The sequence below is a fragment of the Primulina tabacum genome, chromosome 5 (assembly GCF_025594145.1).
Source record: "Primulina tabacum isolate GXHZ01 chromosome 5, ASM2559414v2, whole genome shotgun sequence".
In the NCBI taxonomy this organism is placed as follows: domain Eukaryota; kingdom Viridiplantae; phylum Streptophyta; class Magnoliopsida; order Lamiales; family Gesneriaceae; genus Primulina; species Primulina tabacum.
The window spans coordinates 8,307,919-8,334,165 of record NC_134554.1 but is presented as its reverse complement, the minus strand read 5'-3'; the positions used below and the strand labels follow the sequence as shown (position 1 = coordinate 8,334,165).

General features: G+C 34.2%; 3 protein-coding genes and 1 long non-coding RNA gene across 5 annotated transcripts; all 4 read left to right on the top strand.

The window, feature by feature from the left end:
* The first annotated feature begins 1,758 nt into the window (after positions 1-1,758).
* On the top strand, positions 1,759-3,956 carry LOC142544693 (uncharacterized). Its single transcript, XR_012820080.1, has 2 exons — positions 1,759-2,858; positions 3,181-3,956. It is a non-coding gene; the product is annotated as an uncharacterized LOC142544693 (long non-coding RNA).
* A 2,578-nt stretch (positions 3,957-6,534) lies between these two features.
* LOC142546177 (uncharacterized) lies at positions 6,535-9,433 on the top strand. The gene is made up of 7 exons (XM_075653739.1): positions 6,535-7,010; positions 7,657-7,794; positions 7,902-7,970; positions 8,057-8,128; positions 8,235-8,317; positions 8,470-8,815; positions 9,232-9,433. Exons 1-7 carry the CDS (start codon positions 6,576-6,578, stop codon positions 9,274-9,276), a joined length of 1,188 nt encoding a protein of 395 aa, XP_075509854.1. The 5' UTR covers positions 6,535-6,575; the 3' UTR covers positions 9,277-9,433.
* Positions 9,434-10,749: 1,316 nt separating this feature from the next.
* LOC142546176 (uncharacterized) lies at positions 10,750-18,056 on the top strand. The gene is made up of 11 exons (XM_075653738.1): positions 10,750-11,145; positions 12,276-12,398; positions 12,513-12,609; positions 13,696-13,731; positions 14,063-14,250; positions 14,329-14,431; positions 15,922-16,103; positions 16,192-16,269; positions 16,488-16,590; positions 16,663-16,756; positions 17,580-18,056. The coding sequence occupies exons 1-11, from the start codon at positions 10,832-10,834 to the stop codon at positions 17,933-17,935; spliced, it is 1,674 nt and encodes a 557-aa protein (XP_075509853.1). The 5' UTR covers positions 10,750-10,831; the 3' UTR covers positions 17,936-18,056.
* A 3,877-nt stretch (positions 18,057-21,933) lies between these two features.
* Positions 21,934-26,225, top strand: LOC142546175 (protein PHOX1-like). Of its 2 annotated transcripts, none has more exons than XM_075653736.1 (3): positions 21,934-24,889; positions 24,979-25,206; positions 25,893-26,225. In XM_075653736.1, the coding sequence occupies exons 1-2, from the start codon at positions 22,825-22,827 to the stop codon at positions 25,125-25,127; spliced, it is 2,214 nt and encodes a 737-aa protein (XP_075509851.1). In that variant the 5' UTR covers positions 21,934-22,824; the 3' UTR covers positions 25,128-25,206; positions 25,893-26,225. The 2 variants fall into 2 exon arrangements, with proteins under 2 accessions (XP_075509851.1, XP_075509852.1); XM_075653737.1 differs by having other exon boundaries at positions 24,979-25,696.
* Positions 26,226-26,247: the final 22 nt, after the last annotated feature.

The following is a 26,247-nucleotide window of genomic DNA, read 5'->3' as shown; positions in this document are numbered from 1 at the left end:
CTACTATATTATTGTGTTTCTGGCCGTGTGTATTTGTAAATAACATACTTAGAACCACGATGATAATGAATTTTTTTTAACTATTTTTCGATTAAAGATTTATTTACACGTACTTATTATTAAATAGGTGTAAGGAGATGTGCACATCGAGTAATCCTCAAGCTAAATCCTTTTACAGGTTCTTATCAATTAACTATAAAAATTGTGAATTAAATTTGTGTACAATTAATTCCCACGATCCAAAACATAATTGTATGTAGCTCGACTTGACGAGTATTATAACATGGTTGTTCTCCCAACTCCACGAGGGTAACAAGGTTGAAAGTTTGTGATGTTAAGGCAGGATACTTCAAACTATGTGGGAGTAGATAGATGTCTTGTGTTTTTCTATCACGTTAATAACCAGAGTTTCAGAGTTCCAAACTAACCAATAAAAAATCTAGCCTCGAGCTAATTTTTTTCGGGCATTCAAACATTCGTTATTAAAGCATAACGCTTGAATAATAGTTCGAATAGGTCGCGAATAATTTTGAATATTTCGAGTCAAAACTCAACCTCGAGCTAATTTTTTTTTATCAACATTCAACTCAATTCTATTCGTTTACACTATTAATTCGAAAGAGTTGGCCAACTATTCAATTAGCATATCCTAATTGAATACGAAGAAACAACTATAAACCGATGTAACTAGTAGAAGTGTTGAGAAATATACATAAATATCGATGACAAAAATATTGAATGGACTTATTAGGCTCCAATCCGTCATCAAAATTGACAAACAAGTGAAAATAATGTCCAAATTTTAAAATGAATCCAAACACGAAAGCTGGTAATTTCAAAGAGGTGAGTGAGAATGCAGTATTCTTCCTTTTTATCATTATTTATCTTTTTAGCTGGACAAGCCATGTGCTACTAATCTAACTATCCATATCTATATTTATATACATATAAATTGCCACTCATGATGGGGACTTTTGAAATTGATGTTCCACCCGATGAGTAGAAATAAACAAACAATTTATTCTACAGAAAATCAATTAATCTGTCTTTTTTTTTTTACGGTTTCAAAAGAAAGGCAAGTAATTAGTTAATGGTTAATTAATTTCATAATTTAATTTTTGGAATTTTAATAAATTTAATTAATCCCAAAATAGATGTTTGATTTGATTAATTTCTGAATTAAGTTTTATTTACGGACCACTTTATGTCTCTCTCTCGTAGAAGGCATTGAGCTAATAAAAGTCGCGTTAGGCAGCCTCGAACATACATACATACATATATATATATATACATACATACATACATATATAATATATATGTATATATATATAATTAAATTGCGTAGTTATCTCATTAAATTTTCAATTAAAAATAAAGTCTAATTAGTCATCAGTTACAGATTAGAACAACTAGAAATATTATTTATTTATTCATTAATTTTTTTGATAAAAGATTTTTATTTTTATAGGGTGTGGTATTAGATGTTTCACCTTCATCTACTTAAAATTTGGATTTGTCCTTCTAAAATTTTTAATATATTTTTTCGCCCGCCCTCTGTAACTTCATTTTTCTCTCTTCGGCTTGAAAGAATGGAAAAAAATTGCCAGCCTAACTTGCAAGTTGCATCCCAAGGCGGGTTGTGTTGGTTGATGTTTTCCCTACCCGTCAATTATTTGGCAGATCCACCGTTTGATGGGCAGGGTATGGTGGGGACGGGGCGGGTCAATTTTGATAACTCTACCTGGCGTTTCATATTCTATTCTCATGCATGAAGATGAACAATGTAATACTTCGTGTGTGTGTGTGTGTGTGTTCATGAATAGTCCATGTTCACGTATTCTACCTTTTCATAGTTAATTTGTTTAGTTCATAAATCAAACTTTAACAATCAACACCCCTTGAACGAATTATTGATTTGACTGAATTATGTAAGCAGCATTTTAACGAGCATAATATCATTTACTACTATCAAATGAAAACCAAATAAGCCGGGGCGAGCGGAGAAGGCGTGAGAAAAATAGGTATAGGTTGGAAATGGTGTTGATCGGCTGGTGTAAAGAAAAGTTCTGTTTGAAACAGCAGTATTGGAAACATATCTAAAGGTTTATAAATCATTTCCCACTTTTATATGAATACTAATTATAGCTATCTGTTTGTTGGATGTTATGGTTCGCATTATGTGTTGCGAAACATAGTAATGCATGCTTGATTGAGGACCGCGGCGCTCGCATGATTGCGAGTATACTTGAAAGGCTGTCATTTGCACAATGACGTTGTGCATAATTTAGCAGTGAGTTTTTCAAAAACTGCTCACAGAAACTCCTGATATATCTTCCCCACGTTTGTAATAAATCAGCTTTTTTGGTTCAACTTCCATGTCGATGAGTTTGCGAAAGAGACCAAAAGTCCTCGTCAAAAGTTATTGTGGGAAATATCGTATCTTGTGAGGGATAAGCCAGTATATTGCGAGTAGGGCGTCACAGAGTTGAGACTCTGGCTTTTATCATCAACGAGAGGAACGGGGTAGTTCAAGATTCTCAAGGACGTGTTGCAAGCTTTGGGGAAATTTTATGTCAATTCTCTAAGCATGAAGCATCTCTATATTTAACATTTTGATATGTGTAGAGGACAACAATGTTGATATACCAAGAATCATCAGCACCAAAAACCGCAGCTCCTCGGTTTCTTGGCAGGCCTAGGAGCTGGGGGAGGAGAATGTTTTGGTCCAATATACGAGCTTATGGTCGAGGCTACACGTGGGCTCGAAGAGTTGTCCGAGATGACAGTTGAGCCTTGAACTTGCAGGCGCACCTTGTGCCTGAAAACCGTGATTATACGTTTGGATCTAGGGCCTCACGGTATAGTGGCTCACCAATCTGGGCCTTCTTGGACAGAGAATGACAACTTGATGTGGCAGGGTTACCATCAAGATCATATTATCCTTAGCAAACTGGCCTTCTTGGACAGACACAATAATAATTTTATGGGGGAGGGTCCCCATCCAGATCATGTCTTAAACTTTTGTTCGATTAGAGAGGATTGGTATTTCCTGTTTAAGATGTTAATGTGTTGTATACTCACTATAATAATATTTTTTCTCCCACAACATATTTTTGCTAAATCCTACATGTTTGCATATTAACCATGTGGTTAACCCATTGCCCCCTGCATTCCTGCAAGGTTTTCTGTTTAATACTTGCTTTGGTCCAAATGACATAAGGCGACATGAAGCACGGGTGGACGACATTCTGCCTGATTCGTTATGTCGACAATTGATTTCATTCATCTTCGTTTTACAAAACAACCCACTCGATTTGCTAGAAAAATCTATTAAACAGAGCGTTCTGACTCAAGGGCCAAGACCAGAGTGAATGAACATGAATGGAAGAGTGTGCAGTATAAAGATACAAAATTGAAGCAAATGTTAAAGAAACTTAGTCCCAATTCTGCATAAACTCCAAGTTTCTCTATATGCCCATTAAATAAGGATATATAGGAAAAACCTATATATCACCACCATAAACACAAAACATATCCTTAGAAGCAATCACCTTAAACAAACATAACAAAAAAAAAAAGAAAAAAAAAAAAAGAACACTAAATTAAGATGAAAAAACGACAATGGGTTGTTGATCGAAGCTCATTCAAGCGCCGAAGCTCGTAAATCACTATTACTTTGTTGGATTCTTGATAGATTTTGTTCCACTTCGAGTTGGTTTTATATGTTGAAACATTATGTACCATGGTGATTGATCCCCATGATCAACACCATGATTCTCTCTGTATTAAAGGGGCTCACTTTTGGGCTCAGCCCAAACTTTCAATCGGCCCATAAACAGATGGGCTTCTGCAGATGAAGCCCATTCTTTCTCTACCTTTTCCCTCCATAGGCCTGGTAACAAGTGGGCTCCGATTTGGGTACCAACGTCTCTCTTGAATCTTGCCATTTATAGGCCCAGATCCACTCAAGCTGCTGCTTGTCACCAAGAACTTCTCTTGCACCCTCCTTTCCGAAGTTCCTGATCTCATGATATTCATATGGATTCTTCCCTTATCTTTTACGCCGTTGATATTCCAGTTTGAACCGTTACACGGTGTTCGGTAAGGGGAGAACTCGGAGACCGGCTTCTGTGGCTGGATTTTGTGAGAACACCACTTCACAATGTTGCTTGAGAAGTGATTCTTGGCATTTTTCATGGCCAGAATGATCTTTGAGATCCCATTTGGCTTTCCTTTCAACTCCTTTAGAGCTAGCTTGATTATTTCGAGACGGTATTTCGGGAAAATGATGCCGATGCTTTGGAGGAACTCGTGGTTGAAGTAGGCTAGATCATCTTCTTCGAGCTCGTTTCGGGTGAAGTTTAAAGCATATTCGTATGCTAGTGCGGGTTCAAGGCTTGTTTTTGATAACCAGGAGTGCCAATCCATGGATGTGTTACTTTGCCACCTCGCACTTCTTTGTGGATTTTTTTTTTTCTTTTTCTTTTTTTTGAGTTAAATTTTGTCTACTAGTGTACAAGTTTGAGGCTTATATATACAAGAACAAAAAAGGTTGAGGAGTGGAGACATAGTTGCTTTGGCTTGGGATTATTGCTTTCTGAATTAAAGGATTGATTATAACATGATGATATATACTTATCTTGTGCTAAAAGGATTTTAATAAAACTACTTTCTAAAAAAGATATGAATTATTTAAATTTGGACTTGGAGTTTTAATGAGTTAAAATAGACTCGTCAACTCAAAAATCTCTTCATATTTATTAATTTGAGCAAAAACTTGTGTGAGACGGTCTCACGAATCATATTTTTTGAGACAGATATCTTATTTGTGTTATCTATGAAAAATTATTGTTATTTTTTATTGTGAATATCGGTAGGGTTGACCCGTCTCACATATAAAGATTCGTGAGACCATCTCACAAGAGACCTACTCGGTAGTTTGATAGCATAATGACCTCATATATGGCAAGATTATTTCTCATCTCACATTTAACTATGAAAATAAAGTAAATTCCGATTAATATCAATCAGAATTATAATTCCATTATCGGAACCATATGTTATGAAGTCATACACATGTGAATTTCACTGAAAATTACGAGTCCTTGAAAATTAACACAATTTTACACCAAAAAAAAAAAAAAAGAGAGAAAAAATTTATGCTTTTTAGAAGAAAAAAAAGTGCTTGGAACTTTATACATGAATGTGGTTAGATAACTACTTAAATTTATTTCATCTTCTCAATTTATGGGACTCAAAAAGTTTTTGGCAGGATCATGGGCAATTTATCGTTTTAAAATGGACTTTATTTCTTGTTATAACGAATATATAATGGGCTTTAATGTTGACGTAATTTTTAGGTGTGAATTATAAATTGACCAACTAAAATTTCATCAATTATGGAAGCTTGACTCAATATTTAGTCTGCAACGCCAATTTCTGAAATCTGTGGCAAAAAAATTAGGGAAAATAGTTTTATTGCTTCATTAAATTATTCAATTTTGGTTTTGATATATTAAGTTTTCAAATTTTGATTTTGGCAAATTAACTTGTAATTTTTGACTGTTTTGATCCAATTACTGATGTAACATCAGAAAATATTGACGTGACTCGAAAATTATTGACTTGTCAGAGACTACACCTAACAAGTTAACGATTTTATCGAAAAAGACGAAAATTAAAAATTATTATACCAAAACCAAATTTTAAAAACTTAATGATTCAAAATTTGATAAATTAATGGACTAAAAAAGATTTTTCCATATATATATATATATAAATGGGAAACTTTTACTTCTACCTTACATCAATCTGTCCGTGGCTAAAAAATATGTAAATATGGGTAAATAACACGAGAGAGGATAATGTGATGTTATTTTTTATTCTTACATATATAATATAAAATTCCTTAAAAAGTGGATTGGAATAAGAAGTCCTTCAACTATATTTGTGCAATTAATTTCATTTACTCGCCATCTACTATATTTGTGAGAAAAATATGTCTTTTGTGATATGGTTTCACGAATCTTTATTTGTGAAACGAGTCAGTCTTACCAATATCCACAATACAAAGTAATACTCTTAGCATAAAAAGTAATATTTTTTCATGAATGACTCAAATAAAAGACCCGTCTCACAAAATATGACTCGTTTGACCGTCTCACATAAGTTTTTGCCTTATGAAAATTATAAAAAAATTGAACATTATGCTAAAATTAGTTTATAAAGAGAGTTTAACAATAATATATCTATTACCGAAGGATCGAATATATACCTCATTTAATGAAAATAATAAATAAGATAAAATTTCCATTTATTTTAATAAAAAAATAGAGAATGAAATTCTTTTTTATTATCTTTAGTTTGATCATAAAAACATTATAAACAGTCTTATGGAATAGTTTTACATATTAAAAAAATATTTTATTTGTTTCATTTATTAAAAATATTATTTTTTTACAGTAAAATGACATTAAAAAAGAAAGCAGAAGAAGAACTACCACAAAAATAAAAATAAATCTAAAATAAAAAAATATGGAAAAACAAGTACAATGTAACGGCAAATCACCACACAAATGGCAGCCGCACATTTCCCCGCCGCACATTTCCAGCGGCCGAGCACCCCGGTCACCACCAACTCCTCCTACGCTGCCACCTTCTTCCACTCTCTCCCCAAGTACGCCACCAAAACCAAATCTTCACCTCCACTAAAATTCACATACTATAAAGATTTCAGGCGTGTGTTTAAGCGTAGAAGCATAACCCAAGAAACCGAAAGCCAGCCCAAACCAAGCTCAACCTCCGACACGCAGCAGCATTTGGTGGAGTTCTTGTACGAGGATCTTCCCCATCTGTTTGATGATCAAGGGATTGATCGGACGGCTTATGACGAGCGTGTGAATTTCAGAGATCCCATCACGAAGCACGGAAGTATCGGGGGGTACCTCTTCAATATCGCCATGTTGAAGAAGCTCTTCAACCCAGATTTCCAGTTGCACTGGGTTAAACAGGTATTCTGTTTTAGCACTTTAAATGGATTACAAGTGGGAAATATCAACCTGCAGCTCATCTACCACTAAGGTTCCAAACTAGAGACAACGTTTCAGGTTTTTTTTCCCCGCAGGATGTCCAAATTTAGAAAAAAACACAGTACGGTAGTCTACTCGCAATATAGACTATGTTTGTTCAATTTATTTAGGTAGTCGACTCGCAGAACCCACTCGAATTATTTTCCAAATATGTGTGTTGAACTTGTACCAAAGCACATAGTTCTACCTTTAGTCCAATGCTTTTATTCCTAACATAAACATGCCTCTTGGTACATATGAATCATTCTAGAATTAACTGAATTTTCAGCCTATTCGATGTTTTAGAGTAACATGGTTAAAAGTAGTTGTGAAACACAAATGATTTGAATATATTTCTAATAATGTCTCTTATGATGTCCCAACATTTCTTTCATAATTTAAAGTCTTTCACTTGTCGTCGTGAAAAATTGGAACGCGAATGGAGGCTGCTAAGACCTGTGAATTTTGCCATTTGCATCAGACACATAAGCCATTTTTCCTTAGAGGCTGCTAAGACCTGTGAATTTTGCCATTTGCATCAGACACATAAGCCATTTTTCCTTAAATGACTTATTGTATAATGGTGTAGACAGGAGCTTATGAGATAACTACAAGATGGACTATGGTGATGAAGTTTGCTCTATTGCCTTGGAAGCCTGAATTAGTCTTCACAGGCACTTCTGTTATGGGCATCAACCCACAAACTAATAAATTTTGCAGCCATCTGGTAGGATTTTACTACTCATACTCGACGACACGAGCAATAAATATATAATTATAATTTTACAATAATCTTTAGCTAATTACATTTCTCTACAACTATTTCATCTCCAGGACTATTGGGATTCCATTGAGAACAATGAATATTTTTCTGTGGAAGGTCTACTTGAAGTGCTGAAGCAAGTAATAGACATTGCACATAATATTACATACTATAAAGAATACTTTGCAAGTGATTTTCTTTGATTCTTCGAGTGCCACCTTTGCAGCTGCGTTTTTACAAGATTCCAGACTTGGAAACACCTAAATATCAGATACTGAAACGAACTGCCAATTATGAGGTCCCGAGTTCGTATAAGTAGAATCAGCTGCAGTTGTCTCGTTTAATTTTTTTAAAAAAAATAATTCAACGAGCATTAGTAATAAGATCTGTGATATGATATGCAGGTAAGAAAGTATGAGCCATTTATAGTGGTCGAAACAGATACGAACCAGCTATCTGGTTCAAGCGGCTTTAACTCGGTTGCTGGGTAAGATTCTATCAATCATGTCCCAAACTCTTACCTTCATGGATTGGATTATCCCGTGCTTGTAGTTTTTCATGACCGAATCTTTTGAATCCAGTGTATATTGGCATCTTTCTAATTAATGTTTTATTATTTGAAATTCAACATATCTCCAGGTACATATTTGGGAAAAATGCCACAATGGAGAAAATACCAATGACAACTCCGGTGTTTACTCAAGCATTTGACCCGGAGATCTCCAAGCTTTCTATTCAAATAGTTCTTCCGGCAGACAAAGATTTGAGCAGTTTACCAGCTCCAAATCAAGATAGTGTTAAGTTGAATAAAGTTGAAGGTGGTATAGCTGCAGTTTCAAGATTCAGTGGAAAACCAACAGATGATATTGCTCGGAAGAAGGAAAACGCACTTCGATCTGCACTCGTAAGAGACGGTCTGAATCCCAAAGTCGGTTGTATGCTAGCTCGATATAACGATCCCGGTCGAACTTGGAGTTTTATAATGGTAAGTCAATCTAAATCTTCTCTGCTTTATGCACAAAATCATATTTACCAGTATTCACTGCACATTTTCCCATTCTTATCCATCAATTGTGAGAGAAAAAATAGTTTCTTATAGTAATCGTATTTGCGCGGTTAAGTTGATCAAACATGGGGCATTTGTTTCACATAGCTGGTCTCGAGTTCGTTGAACGTGAGAGTTGTTGAAGCTCACAAAATGCAGTCGTCACATGCCTGAATTTCATTTTCTTGGTTTCTTTAAATATCGTTTGGCTTGAGACACATGAGATGATAAATGATATATAATACGAGGATAAATTTAAATACGTGGAAAACATAGTTGTGCAGTACTTTAGTCAAACGTAAGATGAAATAAACAATACTTACATTTGTCTTTGTTTCATGTGTGGTGATATGCAGAGGAATGAAATTCTTATATGGCTTGAAGAGTTTTCGTTGGACTGAGCATTTGGAACCCATTGCTTCATTTTGATCGATATTTGAATGTAAATGTATTGCAATTAATTGCTTCAAATAATCTTTTCAAATAGGAATTCAACATTTTAAACAAAATTAATAGACATATTGTTTCACTTCATTTATATATTTCTTTATTAATTTTAATATTATATTCTTTTCATATATGACTATTACTTAAATCAATCTTCTCATATCCAATTTATCACCAAATAAACTTAAATCAATCCTCTCATATCCAAGACATTGCATAAATGCAAGGACATTTTGAAAAATATTTATGTTTTATTTGGATTAATAAATCTCAAAAGGATATATTTAAATTGGTATCAAGTCATTTTGACTTGTTTGGATTAGCAAAAATTTAATGTTATATTTGGATTGATGATCATGTATATGAATTTCAAATATATTCAAATGTATTTTTGTTATTTAGATAAATCAGATCATATATTTCAAATTCACCATTTACATATTTAAATCATATCATATACTTCAAATTCATCATTTACATATTTATATAGTGTTTCATTTTAATTAGGTCGAATTTCAAAATCACCCAATAATATTATCATTTGAAATTCATTCTACTTTGTGTAACGCGTGTGTAAAGAAGTAAAATATTAATTTAAGATTTGATCTATTGTTTCATTGTAATAAAATTATAACTGAAACCTATGGATTTCAAATACATCTTCCCAAATGCATCTAAATGAATTTCAAATTCATCTCATATCAATTTATGCAATTTTAATAATAATTGTCGTGAATTTTAAATACTATCAAGAAATCAAAATAATATATTCCACAAATCAAATTTATCATTCTAAATCAAATTGAACAACCTCAACACAACCCAACACAACCTTAATGTGTATCAATTAGTTTGATAAGTTTTAATTAATTTAATAAAATATTTATTAGAACCGACAATACATATACCATAAACAATATGGTCATTGGTCAACAATTATTTTTTTATAAAAAAAATTGTCAACAACTTTATTTTGATAACTACCAAATAATTGATGATTGCATGCTCCATGAAATTTTCGGTAACTACAGTTGTAATATAATAAATTTAAATTAATATTGATCATTAGTATATTCTATAAATTAATATTGTTGGGACAATAAAATTTTAATAATTTAGAATGGTATTAATTTATTATTTTTAAATAGGATTTTTTTTTCGATGTAAAAAATAACAATTTAAGTACATAAAAATCATTTTGTTTTTTTTTATAAAATTAATGTACATATCATATTCCTCGATTTAATATAAAAAGAAAAATCCATTGTACGTAAATAATCAAATAAAAAATTATTAATTTAGAATGATGAAACCAAAAAAATTTATTTTAATGAACATTATTAAATATTAATTTATTGATGTCCACGACCCCACCAAAACTATCCGAGCCGTAGTCCCCAAGAAAATGACCAAGACTCGCATAAACTTAGACCATCAGATATATAATCCACACGTAGTCCCCAGTCATCGTTCGAAATCACACTACTTCACAGTTGAAAAGAAGCAAAGATGGGCATCGGGAAACTGAGAATTGGTGGGGCGTGGAGTGGGGTGCTTGAAGTGGAACTAGATGACTGGACAGTGGCCATGTTGAGAGAAGAAGTGGCAAACCGATCAAACTGCGGTGGGCTTCACTCCATAAACCTCATATGCGGGGGAAAAATGCTCAGAGATGGTGATGGCTCGGAGAAATTGACCCAATTGGGTGTCAAAAACAACGCCAAGATTTTTGCTTCCAAGGTTTCTTCTGATCAAGTCGGGAAGTCTCAAAAAGATGAGTTCTTGGCCGAGGAAGAGCGCGCCAACAAACTTTCCAGGCTCAAGTTAGTGTGTATTTGTAATTGTTGTGCCTTTTTTCTATGTGTGTGGATCTTGGTTTATTTGGAGTATTGGGGTTTTGATGATTTGTTTTTCTGATTGCATAATCACAGTAGATTGTCTCTTGAAGAATCTTTCCTATATTTTTTTCCCTGAATTTTTGGACTGAGTTTCCGTGCTTGTGTCCGTTTGGCCGTACTTCTTGGGCTTCTTCGAATTTCTAATTGTGTATTGATCAAAGTGGTTTGTAAACGATCAAGTTGCCGTATAACTCGCACAATTCACTGAATTGCGGATGGATTGTGGCGGTGTAAAGGTTAAATGCATAACTTGTTGTTATTGTTGGTTTTTGTAAATGTGAACTTGGTATGATTGATGGTTTCTTGATATATGATGTGATTCTGGGAGAAATTTGTATACCAAATGCTACATCTGTATGTCTGAGTCTGAGCTTGAATCGTTGATTTTTGGGCATTTCTCCATCTAGTATTGGTGTATCAGTCTATGTGTTTGAATAAGTGAATAGGAGTTTTGCCTATTTTCCCCCTCTTTTTCAGTATCATGCTGTGACTTAATACTGAATTGCCTGTTGACTCCAGAGTTAGCTCATAGTGGTGAACACTTGTTATTTTCTGCGATTTTGGTCACGAGCTCGTGGTAAATTGCATATCTAAGTGTCAATTATCTTCTCTCAAAATTTTACCATAAAATTCACTATGATTTCAGATTTTCTGGATGTATTGGGCGGCCAAAATCTGCACTTGATTCTTGCCCTTGTCTGGGGTTTTGTTAGTTTTCTATGAGTCAAATTTGAGTGTGATAGCAGTATGTTAAACAGGGCCTTTGATACTTTTGGGATAGAATATAAATTTGCTTGATTGGGTCTTAAGAAATTTCAGGTGCATATTTATTGAGCGAAAAATCTAATTTATCTGTATAGACATTGCAGTCTTCTTTTTTTGTGGTCATGGTTATAGTTTTAAGATGTAGTGTTTTTCTTACAAGTTTTTTCAACAATTATTATAATAAGTTCAACCACAATTCGATATCCAGAACGATTAGTCTTGTGATTCATTCACTTATGCTGAGACATTATTCTGCATTCATTTTTCTCGCTTCCTTTGTGACATTACAGGGCCGCTGCTACGTCATTGGCCAGTAGACATGTAGATGGTTCATTACCTGATGGAGACTTCAATCTAGAGCTGGAAAATCAGAGTGGGGAAAAAGTGCAGTTGGGATCTGAAACTGACCAACGGTATGAGTATACTCCAAGCTAGCGTATTAGTGTTTTTTGTATCTGATATGGTTTTTGAATGTATGTGGATGATGAGATCAAACTGTTGCTAAAGGAGTTAAATCTTTGTGGCAGGGCAATAGTGATGGGACTCATGCTTCACACTAATGGAAAAGCACTAATACGAAAGCAACAATATAGAGATGCATTGGAAGTCCTCACCATTGGTGAGGTAAGTGTCTAAAAACCTGATGTGAAAGATAATAAATTCATTGTGAATGCATTGAAATTGAAAATTTTGTTTTTGGCGAAGGAATTTGATTTGGGGAAAGAATACGGAGCTTGAGTTTTTAAACGAGATCAATCTTGTTGTATGTATTTGAAATCTAATATTAAATTTGTAAGAGGTGATTTGAAATCTATCTAACATTCAAACAACTAAAATAGATTGAAATCTTTGATTTCAAATTACTCGATCCAAATGCACCCTTGAGGGAATTGCATGATACAACTGTAACATGAACCATAATAATATGTGAAAAGGATGATATGTAAAGTATATTCTCCATTTGCAAGAATGGTTTAAAATTTCTGGATTTAGAAATATTAAGGATTGTATGGTCATACACCTGGGGTGTTAGTTTATTAATTGACCCCGGTCAATTATTTTTTTCGGTTTTAGCCTCCATTGACTCTTATCTTTCCTGCTCTATTATGTTGTTTCATTTTGAAATAATATGAACACAGTGAAGAGAGAAGAGGGCATAACACAGGATCAAAGTGGTCAGTTATGTTGCCATTGTCCACTGAAAAAATTTAAAAATGCTAAAATTCTTATCACTGTTATTATTCAACAAAAGATCACGCTTTCGTGTAGTTTGAGATAACATCTTACAGATAAACATTGCATGAGAAATCACTCCATGTAAATTACAAAAAAATGTAATAATATCAAATCCAATTTGAGTATATCATCTTTGATTTACAACATATATAAAATGACTAGTTTGGTTGATGTAGCTTAATTTTCCTTGTTATGGATTATCTTAAATTTAGATTAAGATATTTATACTCTTTCGGCAACCAGGCTTCTGTAACTTTCAACTCATGCTATCCGGAATGATGGTTTTATGTTTCAACAATTAGCTCATGTTTTTATGCATGCCTTTTCTTGATGTTGTTGGCTTGTCTATTTATTTCTGTATTGCCTTGCAAAGTTGTCGATTTCATTAGAATTTTCACAATCCCTCTAGGGTTATTTGTCTATAAATTTTTTCTTATATCTCCTGATAATGCGACAACCTTTTCTTTCTTGTAGGAGGCTTTTTCTCTGTGCGACCCAAAGCTTGTCGAGGTGAGACATCGTTTCGTTTTAGTAATTGTAACAAAGAAACTTCTCATTCTTTTTCTCAAACTAAATTTCAGAGAATCAAATTCTTCCAGTCCTTGTCATTCTCAATAATCATCAGTTATGATGCTTGTCTAGTGGATCTATTATTTGCAATCATATCGAAAAAAGTCTCAGTTTATCCCATTTTTTTCATTTTTCAATCTCCAACACAATGTGGATCAACTGAAAACTTGAAACAATAGTTGGGTAATTGAAACGAAATTATCAGCCAAATTATTTTTGGAGCACATTTAGACAATAACTTTATTCTTGTGGTTTGTTTTTGGACCTCCAGATGGTTGACAACGTATCAATTCTTCAAATAGACATGGTGTGGTGCTATTTTATGCTCCGAGATATCAGTTGGCTTTCCGTAGCAGGTATCCGCCTCGCAAAAGCCAGAGAAGGCATTGAGCGTTCTCATGGAAAGGAATCTGCTCGCCTGAGGATTCTTCAAGGAGGTCGTTTTCCTGAGCTAGCCTTGTGAGTCATGGATCACCTTTAGCATTGCAAGTAGTTGTCGCAACAAACAAGGTTTATGTTGTTATTATTCATCTGTAGACACTTGAGAATGGAGTTGCTAGAAGGAGTGGTCGCATATCACGGTGGTCAGTTGCAAAAATCGAAAGATTTCCTGAAATCTGCGCAGGCTAAATTTTTCCAGGTTAATTGACCATAGTCTGTTGCTTCTTGTACACCGCCTGTGATTTTATAAATAATTTTTACTCGTGTCAATCCATCTTTATTTATTCCGAGAAATTTGATTTAATATTGATTGTATTTTTACCTGAGGTTCCCCTAAGAATGAGATAAGGAAAGGTTCTCTTCTTTTTTTTTTTTTGATAGGAAACATATATTTTATTTAATTATAAAAGACCATTACATTGTAAGCGGAAGAGTTTTCCGCAAAATAAAAGAGAGTAAAACAATCAAATTAAAACGTTACAAACTTCCAATCCCTAACCACATCTGAAATAGCTAGATGACCTAGTTCTTTGATATTTCTTGTTGACTGTGCCACCCTGAATTTCAGCAATTCCCAAACTTTGTCCTCCGAGTTAGACGAGTCATTGAAAATTCTGTTGTTTCTCTCGAGTCATATTGTCCAAAACGTGAAATGAACGACCGTATACCAGAAAGTATTCACGATAGCCCCCTTTTGAAACCCCAGATCTATGATAAACAAATTTTTGGCCCTCCTCGGAAAAATCCAAAAGAATCTTAACTCTTCCATCACCTTAATCCAAATGCTTCTTGAGAAAGAACAATGCACCAATAAATGATCCTGATCCTCTTCGTGGTTTTGACATAAGCAGCACCACTGTGGGCTTAAAGCACATGATGGCCATCTTCTTTGCACTGAATCAGAGGTCTGTAGCTTGCCCAGAGCGACAATCCACGAGAAAATTTGAATCTTTTGCGGGATAGGAACTTTCCAAATATGTTTATATGGGTGGAAAACAGGAAAGTTATGGAAAGGAAAGAAAGACTCGTAAAAAGAGCGGACTGAGAACAGACCCGAAGAATCTCCCAACCACACCCTACTATCCTCCGAGCCCAACTCGATACTGACTGAATGAAGTACACCCATTAAATTACCAAACTCCCCCAACTCTATCTCATTAAGGTGTCTCCTAAAACGCACGTCCCAACGATAATTACGACTGACTCCAAACTCAAAAACCTCAATAAAATTACGAATTGGTTTATTGATGACGGTGCAAATTGAAAACAAAGAAGGAAAGCGTTCTTTGAAACAAGGACCCCCTCCCCCCAAAACATCCTCCCAAAACCTAATGTAATTACCCCCTCTCAAAACCAACCCACTCAACAGTTGAATTGCCGGGAAAGAACGAGAAATAAATTTCCAAGGGCTTCTAAAAGTCGCGTTTCTGACTTTTTCTTCATGAGTTCCAATTTAATCAGATAGTTGCACATTATTTTTCTTAACAAACTAAATGCAATTTTATTTAAATTCATTTATGGAAAGCATTTTCTTGTTCGAATTTCTGTTGCCGTGTAAATTTCAAATTTTGAAGTCAAGGGGTATACGGTGGATTGATATTCCATGTTCCATCCTTCATTATGAGTTCTTATGTGCTTCATTCCAGAACCAATTGTTGTTTCGGTACATTAACACGTGTGTTGTTTCAGCTTCAAGTTCCTGATGAAACCCTGTCTTTTCTAATGAGCATGGGTTATAAAGATCGTGAAGCAAAGAGGGCCCTACGCATGAACAACTTGGATGTTGGAAGTGCTGTTGATTTTCTTGTTGAGGAAAAGGCAAAAAGGGCTAAAAAACGTGAGGAGAATCTTAGAAGAAAGGAAGAAATCCTGTGAGTTTTAACATGTTTAATAAAATCATCACGCTTTATCTTATGTCCTACACACTGCAATGTTTATTTGACTAGAATTCAATGCCAGGGAGCAAAAACAATATGGAGTGACTCCTCTTAAGAAAGCAGTGGATCTCCAGAAAGTATATGAATTGGTCTCCATGGGGTAAGATTTGTCGGCAAAGTGAGAAGTAAGAATAGTTGTAGATTTAGAGGTTCATTTGCATATTCGGTTGACTGACAAACCATTACAAATGTGGCCTTTAACCGGTGATTGAAATGAGTTCGCTTTCTTGTGAATCTACATTTTCCTTGCGCTTTTCATGGTATTATCAAGTTTGTGCCATAAGCATTGATGTATTTCTGAAATTTTCTGATGTACAGGTTTGAGAAAGATCTTGCTGCAGAGGCCCTTCGCAGAAATGAAAATGATACCCAGAAGGCTTTGGATGACTTGACAAACCCTGAAACAAATTCTGCTTTACAAGTCAGTTCGCTTGTTTAATGTTTCAGTTTTGTTCTCCTGAATTCCAACCATTGTTTTTGTTTTGATGTGTAGAATGAAATTATATCAAGGAAAAGGAAAAGGTCGCGTCAAGCAGAAGCTGCTGCTAGAGGAAGTCTTTTATCCATGGGTTTCACGAGTGCATCAGGTATCTAAAATTCGTTACAGATCCCAATATGAGAACTAATACAGGAGAATATACAGAGTTTTCAAATCATATGTTGCATCAAGGGATTCTTTGTTTATGTTCTTGGCCTTTTTTTAATGATGTATAATTATCCAGAGGTGCACAATATGAGATCCTGCATAGTTGTTGTCTTTGGTTCATGGGATCACAAAAGAAAATCAGTGTTGTGTTATCGAAACAACTTGAGTCACACTCAGAGAAGAGATTATATAGAACAGAATTTTAGTCGTGTAGAAATACATGCTGAGAAAGAGTAAAAATTCATATCTTATGCCCCAGTCTAGACAAATGTACGATAATTGTTTGAGGTAGTTTAGGCTTGTATACGCGCTGTTTAAATAATGAAACTAATGTGAACGACAACTGAGGAAGACGGCAATATCAAGGTCCGAAGTTTATTTATTTGGCTTTTATAAATGATCCTCGATAGAATTGAGGGAATTCAGAAGAATCATTCACTCGACCCCAATAACTATGATAAATTTTGGAATATTGTTTTTCATGTTTAAGTTGCGAAATATATGAACTGTTGGTCCCCTATCTTATTCTAGTTCATGCTTAAGGGTTGCAATGTTGACCCTAGGATGCATAAGTGTTGAACACTTATTTTTCATCCTTTTTCTTCTCGAGTTACCTTCCCATTAGCGTAGGTATGGGCTAAACAAGGATTAGTAACAGGGGGAAGGCAGATTCAGTGCCGTGCAATCTAGCTTCTTTATCATGCCATATATTATGAGTTGCATGGAATATATTTTTATTAATGTTTCATTTTTACTCTTATTAGTGGACGAAGCTCTTCAGAAGTTTAGCGATGAAGAGCAGGCATTAAACTATCTACTCGGACAACTGAACGGAAGTACCACAGATGCATCAGGCATAAATCTTTCTGTTCCACCAAAGAATGCTCATGAAACGGAAAACTTAGGATCCAATGATATAGGCAGCAGCTCTGGAGGTACATCAGACGACAACGATTTTAAGGTTCGGGATATGGAGATGGAAGGTGAACTAACAGAAGAACTGAACAATACAGATGCATATTCCGACTATGATATTGATGTTACAATAGAAGGTGAGGCGATAAACGAGTACTTGGCATTGTTAAATTCTGCAGAAAATGTGGTAAAAGTTCTTACATAGACCTGAGAATTTTTAGAACTTGTTCAAGTTTGACACAAGTATGTATAGCCTGCACTCATGAGTCATGGATGGTTCTGAAATTGGTTTTAATAATAGCAAAAAGATGGGGTCTCATTCGCTATATGTCTTGTCTACTACAAGATTTTCTCACACAAATTTCCCATCTGTATAGATTGTTAAATAAAAAAAATAAAAAAAATTTTTTATATAAACTTTATTTCCTATTTTTATTTTATTTTAATATATACTTTGTTTCCTGTTTTAGAAAATGATTGTTTTGTTAACAAATCCTATGTTATTCATATTTATTTCCGGACATAAAAATGAAAAAAATTGAACCAATCCTAATATATACCAATTTTAATTGGGGTTAACCAGATCATAACTGAGCTAAATCGGTATATATTATTAGTGAATTTGATGATTAAAAAAAATCAAAATATTGTTTAATTAATTCATTTATTGAAAAAATTACGACGGGCTAGTGTGATAATAGGCAACGTACAATAATTGACTGACTAAATATTTTATTTAGCGTACTTGGGAAAATAATACACAAAAATATATGTAGAATTGCTTTTAAAAACAAAAATATTAATTTATAAAATTGAAAAGATAAAAAGAGCACATAAGAATAGTTTGCTTGCTTTCTTAGAAAAAGGAAAGAAAGAGTCGTTGGCTTGCAAGCAAGATATCACAAAAAGGAGGTCCAACCACAATTTATGACGTGAAAGTAAAGGCAAAAAAGAAACAGGCTCGCACCGACAATATACTTTTTTTTTAAAAAAAAAGGATTTTATAAACAAATGGGTAATATTTTAAAAATATAGATATATTGATATTTTGAAATTTAAATTTGTATGAAGTTATGTGCAAATAAATCCAACATCATCAAAGCTCGTCGGAAATGAATTTTTTTTAAATTATTTTATTTTAATATATATCAAATATTATTTTGGGTGTTGACAATTATTAATTTTTATTTAGACCTTAATAATTTTTCTCCATTTTCTTTCACGGAATGAGATGTCTTTCAGAATGAAAATCTCCACTGATTTGTATAACATTTTCTACTACACAAATATATATGGGCGTAGAAGTCCAATTATATATAATTTACTTACGAAACAATGAAGATAAGAATTCATCATACTCGTATATATCTGTATAATAAAAAAATCTACATAAACTAGAATGCACAAAAAATTTCATGAGACAGTCTCACGGATCAATTTTATGATAATAATATATAACCATATTCGATTCATAAAAAAATTATTATATTTTATGTTAAAAGTAATTAAATATGGATTATATTGAGACGTCTCACGAAAAAGATTCACGAGACTATATCATAAGAGACATATGAAAGATTTTTTTATTCCATGTGGACTTTGAATTTTGATGTTTGAGTTCCTTATTTAATTTAATGATTTTTGAATATATGAGAGAGAGTATGTATTCATTTTTCAAATTGAAATTCTTTTACAGCAAACGTATTCGTTTGGTGATAGAAAACTCAATCCAGCAATTTCCAACTCAATCAGTTATTCTCACACATTTATTAATTTATTTTCAACAAAATGTGCATGAAAATGTAAAAAATGAAATTTACAAAATGTTAGAGCTGGATCTAAGAGTTTTAATTAAATGATTTATTTATATTTGGAACTCATTTTATTAAAAATCCACATTATTTTTTTTTTTAGAAAATATTAATCCGACACAGTCTTCTAACATAGTAATCGGCCATCCTTTTGTAAAGTTGAACAACGTGGGATCGCACGAATCGTTTGTATGGCGCAAGCCATGTTCGTAGCACCTTTCTAATATAATCACCATTACAACCTGTCTATTTGTTCTTTTGCTAACTAATTCTGCTTCTTTTAGATTTTTTTTTTAAATTTTATGAAAAATATATTTTAATATATGTTTTTTTAATATAATTTTAATATAGGTCTGAGCAAACTTTTCTTGTTTTGAAGAATTAAGTACAGCAGATGCGTCTTGACATGCTGATTAAGAGCATGCTTGATGATGAGATGAAGTTGATGACATGAGTGTTATAATATCATCTCATGGTTCTACAATTGTGAGATTACGTTGAATTATGATTTTTTTATTCAATTTAATAATTTGATATTTAAAAATAATAATTAAAACATTATTAATATACATAATAAAATTTTTAAACATAAATTAAAAATTACACATATATAAAAAAAACTAAAATACAATTAAAATTGGATGAATTCCACTATTTTTGATCAAGTTCTTTTGAAGTTTGTGGTGCAATTGGTTCCGAATGCCGACATTTCGCTCCAAAAAAGCGTTGAACCCTATATAAGATCTCTTGAAAATAAACATCTGTGGCATATATTCATCATCTCAAGCGGGAAAATCACGATCTTCTAGCAATTCATCACTTTTGTCATCCACAATCATTCATTGTATAAACCAAATCAATTGGACTTCACATGCTAGATGAATATCTCATTGTATGTCAACATTCTTGAAGTACACCAAATGCCAACTCAACATATTTTTATCATTCGCTCTTTATATCGTGCAAAAATCATATGTTTTCGTGAAATAGGCTGAAAGATGGTTTTCTCAAAGACAACACGAGATGAATAAATATCATCGGCGAGCTTGTATTTCATGTTGTACTCGTTCTCATTCACTTCAAACTGCACGGGAAAGGCTTCACTCTTTGCAAGGTTTAAGAACAAATTGCACGTCTCCAACATGTTAATGTCGTTTTTGCATCCTAGAACACAAATATGCATGGAAAATCAATAATTCTCTCGATACAACTGCTTGTAGTAAGATCGAAGGTTTTTTCGTTGTCTACTTTGATATCACCTTGCCAAATCTGTCGGACAATCCTTCCGAGCTAAGTGCATGCAATTAATGCTTCCGAGCATGCATATCGAGAAATCTCATTTTAGCATTTGCAGCAGTGAGTCGAGCAACGTCTGCAGGTGTTTGTTGCCTCAAATATTGCTCAGAAAATATATCACACACCCCCTGCAAAGTGTTCAAACATTCCAGCGTTGTCGATGTACCAATTCTCAGGTATTCGTCAACATCATCGCGTGCAACATCATACGAAATCAGTCGGATCATAGTCTAAACCTTTTGAAGTGATAACAATCCGAGCTTACATGTAGCGTCCATACATTGAACAAAGTAAGTCACATTAGTTCGTAAAGTTTTCACAATTTTAAAAAACAAAGGTCTCCTTGTTTGGAATCGCCTTCGAAAATCTATCTCATTGTAGACGAGATTATCGATGAAGTAATCTTGATATAATCTTTCAGTCCAAGCAACACGTTCTCGAATTTTTTGTTCCCGTTTGTAGCCATGTATGTGGATTGGCTCCCACAATCCAAGCACTACAACAACATGCTAATAATATCTGGGTTGGTGGTCGTCTTGACGAGATGAGCAATTGATTGATCACGTTGTAGGACATATAAGTTTTTTTTTTTTTTGAGAGATAAGTTGAAATTTCGAAGTATCGAGATTTTGAGTCACATTTTGTTTGCATGTCATTTAACCAGAGCATTTCATTTTACAACCATCTGGAGTTCCTTGAAATATTCAAGAAAACTTACCATGGCATGTCTTCAGATTATGAACTCCCGGGCTTTGTGTATTTCTACTACCATATGTGGATATGCTTCTCTTTAATTACTAGAAAAATATTATTTTGTCGTTTTATTTTTATATTTTTAACAGTGAATCAGACTTGTTCGTTAAGAAAACGAATTATATGTCTGGTCGATGGAGTCACACCCTCTCATTTTCAATATAATTATTTTCAGATATGTTTTAATATTTACAACAGTAAAATTATTATTATATTTCCTGTGCAAAAAAAAAAAAAAAAAACAGGGAAAAAAAAGGTGGCAAGTAAGTGATGAGACAGCTGAAATTGTTGGTGAGGCATTTGGCCAAGTGACGGAGAGTCAAAACAAAACAAAACCTGACAGTTGCCAACGAAACTTACCCGTAATCTTGGAATACACGGAACCCCCGTCGGTCCTATCTGTCGTGTCGTCTCTCGTTACAAAAATATTTTTCGTGAAAATTTCCCGAAAATTTAAAATCAAGAATCCCACTTTCGATTTTGTAGTAATTTATGAAAAAACAAATGCCGCAGACCTTCTTTTTCGTTCCTTTCCAGCGTATTTGACATTGTATAATGTAATAATTTATATGATTCCTTTTTCCTTTTGTGGTTTTTACGCCAGCTACAGAGCTCTTGTTCTTGGTGAATATCATTGGTTTCCTTCCGTTCATCTGCAATCCTTTGATTTTTTTTTCCTTGGAAAATCCCAGAATATTTTGAACGAGAATCGACCCTTTCAGAAGTTGCGTCATCCAATCAAATCATTTCAATCTTTTTGTCTCCTTTAAGAAGAAGAAGGGCTACAATCTTCAATCTTTGCTTGCAGCTGAATTAAGATTTATTCTATATCTGTACCGTTTCTAGATTGGGATTTGAGGGGAAAAAAATACTTTTTGGTGGGATCGTTCATTTCTTGGTATCTGTGTTAGTAGTTCGTGGGATTGTGGGGCAATTTTCTGAGCTTTCCAGGTGAAGATTTGGTTTTGTTTCTCGTTTTTTGGGATATAAATTGGTGTGTAAGTGTTATTGCATATGGTTTTTGGTCTAAGGTATAAAGCTTGGATTTGATTGGTAAATTATCTTCAGATTTTTTCAGATTGATTTCGTTTTAATATCCTTCTTTAATAGGAAACTTCAAGCAAATTATTGTTCTTGGAAAATCGATTGGGACTAAGGCCGTTTAACTTTAGGGGTAAGATAGGTGTTAGATATTGAAATTAGTTTTCGTTTGTTTGAAATCTTGAATTTTAATATGGGGAAACAAGGTGGAACAAACAAGAAAACATTGGGAGATAAATCAGGGGAATCCAACTTGGGGCAAAGTAAAGCTAGTGAAAATAGTCCAAGAGCTTATGATAAGGACACTGCCATATTTATTTCTATGTCGCAAGAATTAAAGAACGATGGCAATAGATTGTTTCAGAGGAGGGACTATGAAGGCGCAATGTTAAAGTATGAGAAAGCCATAAAATTGCTTCCAAGAAACCATATTGATGTATCCTATCTACGGAGTAATATGGCCGCTTGCTATATGCAGTTAGGTATTAGTGAGTATCCAAGGGCGATCCACGAATGCAATTTAGCCCTTGAGGTCACACCAAAATACAGTAAGGCTCTCTTGAAGAGAGCTCGGTGTTATGAAGCATTGAATAAGCTAGATTTGGCACTGAGAGATGTTGGGACGGTATTGAAGATGGAACAAAATAATATCATGGCAAGTGAAATTGCAGAAAGGGTGAAAAGCACACTAGAGAGACAAGGCTCAAGAGCAAATGAAATTCCGATAGACCTGATTCCGTTACCTGAATATCTTGAGCCTCCTCCTCCGCCTCCAATTAAGGTATCCAAAGAGAAGACTAAGAAAAAGAAAAGCAACAATGTAATGGAAAAGATAGTTGATGACAAGATGAAAGAAAATAAGGATGAGAAAGAAAGTGACGAGAAGGAAATGAAAGGAGAAATTGAAGAAAGAAACACTGATAATGTTATTATGACAAGGAAGTCTGATGACCGTATTGATGAAAAGAAGGCTGAGGACAAATTAGTCGTGGAGGAAGAGAAAATTAGTAATGGTGTGGGTGAAGAGCCTAAAAGAACTGTGAAATTGGTATTTGGAGAAGACATAAGATGGGCTCAGATTCCGGTCAACTGCAACATGTCGAAGCTTAGAGAAATTATTTCTGATCGGTTTCCCAGCTCTAAAGCTGTTCACGTCAAGTATAAAGATGAAGAAGGTGACCTGGTCACAATTGCCACCGCAGAAGAACTGAGGTGGGCTGAAGCGGCTTCAGGACATGGTTCTGTTAAACTATATATTGTTGAAGTTAATCCAGATCAAGATCCCTCGTGTCAAAAGGTTAAAAGGGTTGAAACAGAAGCCCAGCTTGACATGAAACGTGTTACTGAAAATGGACATGTGGGAAGAAGAAAGGAGTTACGGAGTGAGTCATCTTGTATCAGTGATTGGATCATTGAGTTTGCTCAATTCTTCAAGAACTATGCTGGGTTTGACATTGATGCTTACCTAGATCTCCATGAGGTTGGAATGAAACTCTATTCTGAAGCTATGGAGGAGGCAATCACTAGTGAAGAGGCTCAAGACCTTTTCAGCACTGCGGCAGATACATTCCAAGAGCTGGCAGCTTTGGCTTTGTTTAATTGGGGTAATGTTCACATGTCCAGGGCAAGAAAGAAGGTTTATTTTACCGAGGATTCTTCTAGAGAATCTGTTCTTATGCAGATCAAGTGTGCGTATGATTGGGCACAGAAGGAGTACGTAGAAGCCGGGAAGAAATATGAAGAGGCACTGAAAATTAAACCAAATTTCTATGAGGCTATTCTAGCTTGTGGGCAGCAACAGTTTGAGCAGGCCAAACTTTCTTGGTATTATGCAGTCGGTACTAATATTGATCTAGAATCATGGCCTTCAACAGAAGTTCTTCAGCTTTACAACAATGCCGAGGAAAACATGGAAAAGGGTATGTTCATGTGGGAAGATGTGGAAGAACGCCGTCTCAATGAACTGTCCAAGCCAAAGAAAGTTGAAACCCTGTTGCAGAAAATGAAACTGGATAACTTGTTCAAACATATTTCTGCAAATGAGGCCTCAGAACAGGCTTCAAATCTTAGATCACAGATATTTGTGATTTGGGGTACCATGCTTTACGAAAGATCCATTATGGAATTCAAACTAGGACTTCCTGTGTGGCAAGAATGTTTGGAGGTTGCTGTTGAAAAATTTGAACTTGCTGGAGCTTCTCCGACTGATATTGCTGTTATGATAAAGAACCACTGCTCCATAGACACTACATCGAAAGGTGATGCATAGACTTGGCATCTCAGGATGTTGGATATTTTGATTTAAATAATTGCTTGAAAGTCTTCTAACATCTATATGTGGTTTCAGGCTTGGGATTCAATATTGACGAGATTGTTCAGGCATGGAATGAGATGTATGAAGCTAAAACGTGGCAGAGCAGCATTCCTTGTTTCCGATTAGAGCCACTACTTCGAAGAAGAGCTTCAAAACTTTATTATGCCCTTGAACATGCGTAGCTGCTCAAGTTGATGTATCATAGAGGAAATCAAAACTAGGGAGAATTCCTTGGCAAGAATTTGTGCTTATTGCTTTCTGGTAAGTAAGATAAAGATATTGGCCATTATGTTACAATAATATGATTTTTCTGTTGGATCCCAGCTATAAGAAAAGTAGAAATGACCTGAATTCTCCATTAGTTAAAGATTTACATGAGATATGACTTCAAGGATTTACCATAGCTATTGGTTACAGAAACCAGAAATTTGTTGAAACGGTCTAGAATGATTGCTAATTCCTACCAGTTATTTGTAATATAGCTTAGATGGCGAATCTGAGGAACGAAATAAGTTGTGCTAAAGTTAGTTACGAGGTAATTTTAAGTTTATGAATGTAATGATAGAGGAAAACTTTATATGATGATTGATCCATCTCGTGGTTCAAATGCCTACAGTCTAACTCATACTCGAAATGTGGATTTTTGGGTTTATGTGCTCCATTCTATCCCGGATGTCTTATTAATTATCTGCTTTCGGAGTACCATTGAAAGGGCAATGAAAACTATAAGCTTGAGGGAATTGGATTAGAAGTGAGTTTCTGCGTTCAGCTTATTCAATGTGCTTGTTAAATCATATATTCTTACAAAAGCTCGTAAACATGCGTTCTTGAATAAAGAATCTGATGCAGCTAGATATATATAAAACACAACAAACTTTGTTTAATGTGGAAATGTATTCTTGTTTAGTCGTTACTGGTAAAGTTTAAATGATAATATCTCCATGCAGGTGTTCTGGTGGGGCATTTTGTGATGAATTACAATGGAAAATCAATCAACTGATTACTTTTCACGTTTCATGAGATGAGTTTCGAGGGAGCCATCTCTGCATTATCTTGGCCTCTCCCCGTCACGGTAATTTTTTAGAACATGAAAATATATTGTTTTTTTTATAAATTAATTTCTATAGTTTGGGTTGTATGTCTCACTTTTTTTTTTGAAGAACTTGTATTGATATTGTTTGGTCTGTGAGATTAATGTAATTGAAATTTGGTTTTTACGTTAGTTTAATATATGTCAATGAATAGAGGCGTCTGGTTATCATGGACTTTGCTTTACTTCAGTTTTCCTTTTATTTTTTAATT

Excerpts from the sequence above, each read along its gene's own strand:
- LOC142546177 (XM_075653739.1), top strand. The coding sequence starts at position 6,576 with ATGGCAGCCGCACATTTCCCCGCCGCACATTTCCAGCGGCCGAGCACC. Across the intron at positions 8,129-8,234 it reads AACGAACTGCCAATTATGAG|GTAAGAAAGTATGAGCCATT; the intron begins GTCCCGAGTTCG and ends TATGATATGCAG. Across the intron at positions 8,816-9,231 it reads GAACTTGGAGTTTTATAATG|AGGAATGAAATTCTTATATG; the intron begins GTAAGTCAATCT and ends GGTGATATGCAG.
- LOC142546176 (XM_075653738.1), top strand. The coding sequence starts at position 10,832 with ATGGGCATCGGGAAACTGAGAATTGGTGGGGCGTGGAGTGGGGTGCTT. Across the intron at positions 12,399-12,512 it reads GGATCTGAAACTGACCAACG|GGCAATAGTGATGGGACTCA; the intron begins GTATGAGTATAC and ends TCTTTGTGGCAG. Across the intron at positions 16,270-16,487 it reads TATGAATTGGTCTCCATGGG|GTTTGAGAAAGATCTTGCTG; the intron begins GTAAGATTTGTC and ends TCTGATGTACAG.
- LOC142546175 (XM_075653736.1), top strand. The coding sequence starts at position 22,825 with ATGGGGAAACAAGGTGGAACAAACAAGAAAACATTGGGAGATAAATCA. Across the intron at positions 24,890-24,978 it reads CATAGACACTACATCGAAAG|GCTTGGGATTCAATATTGAC; the intron begins GTGATGCATAGA and ends ATGTGGTTTCAG.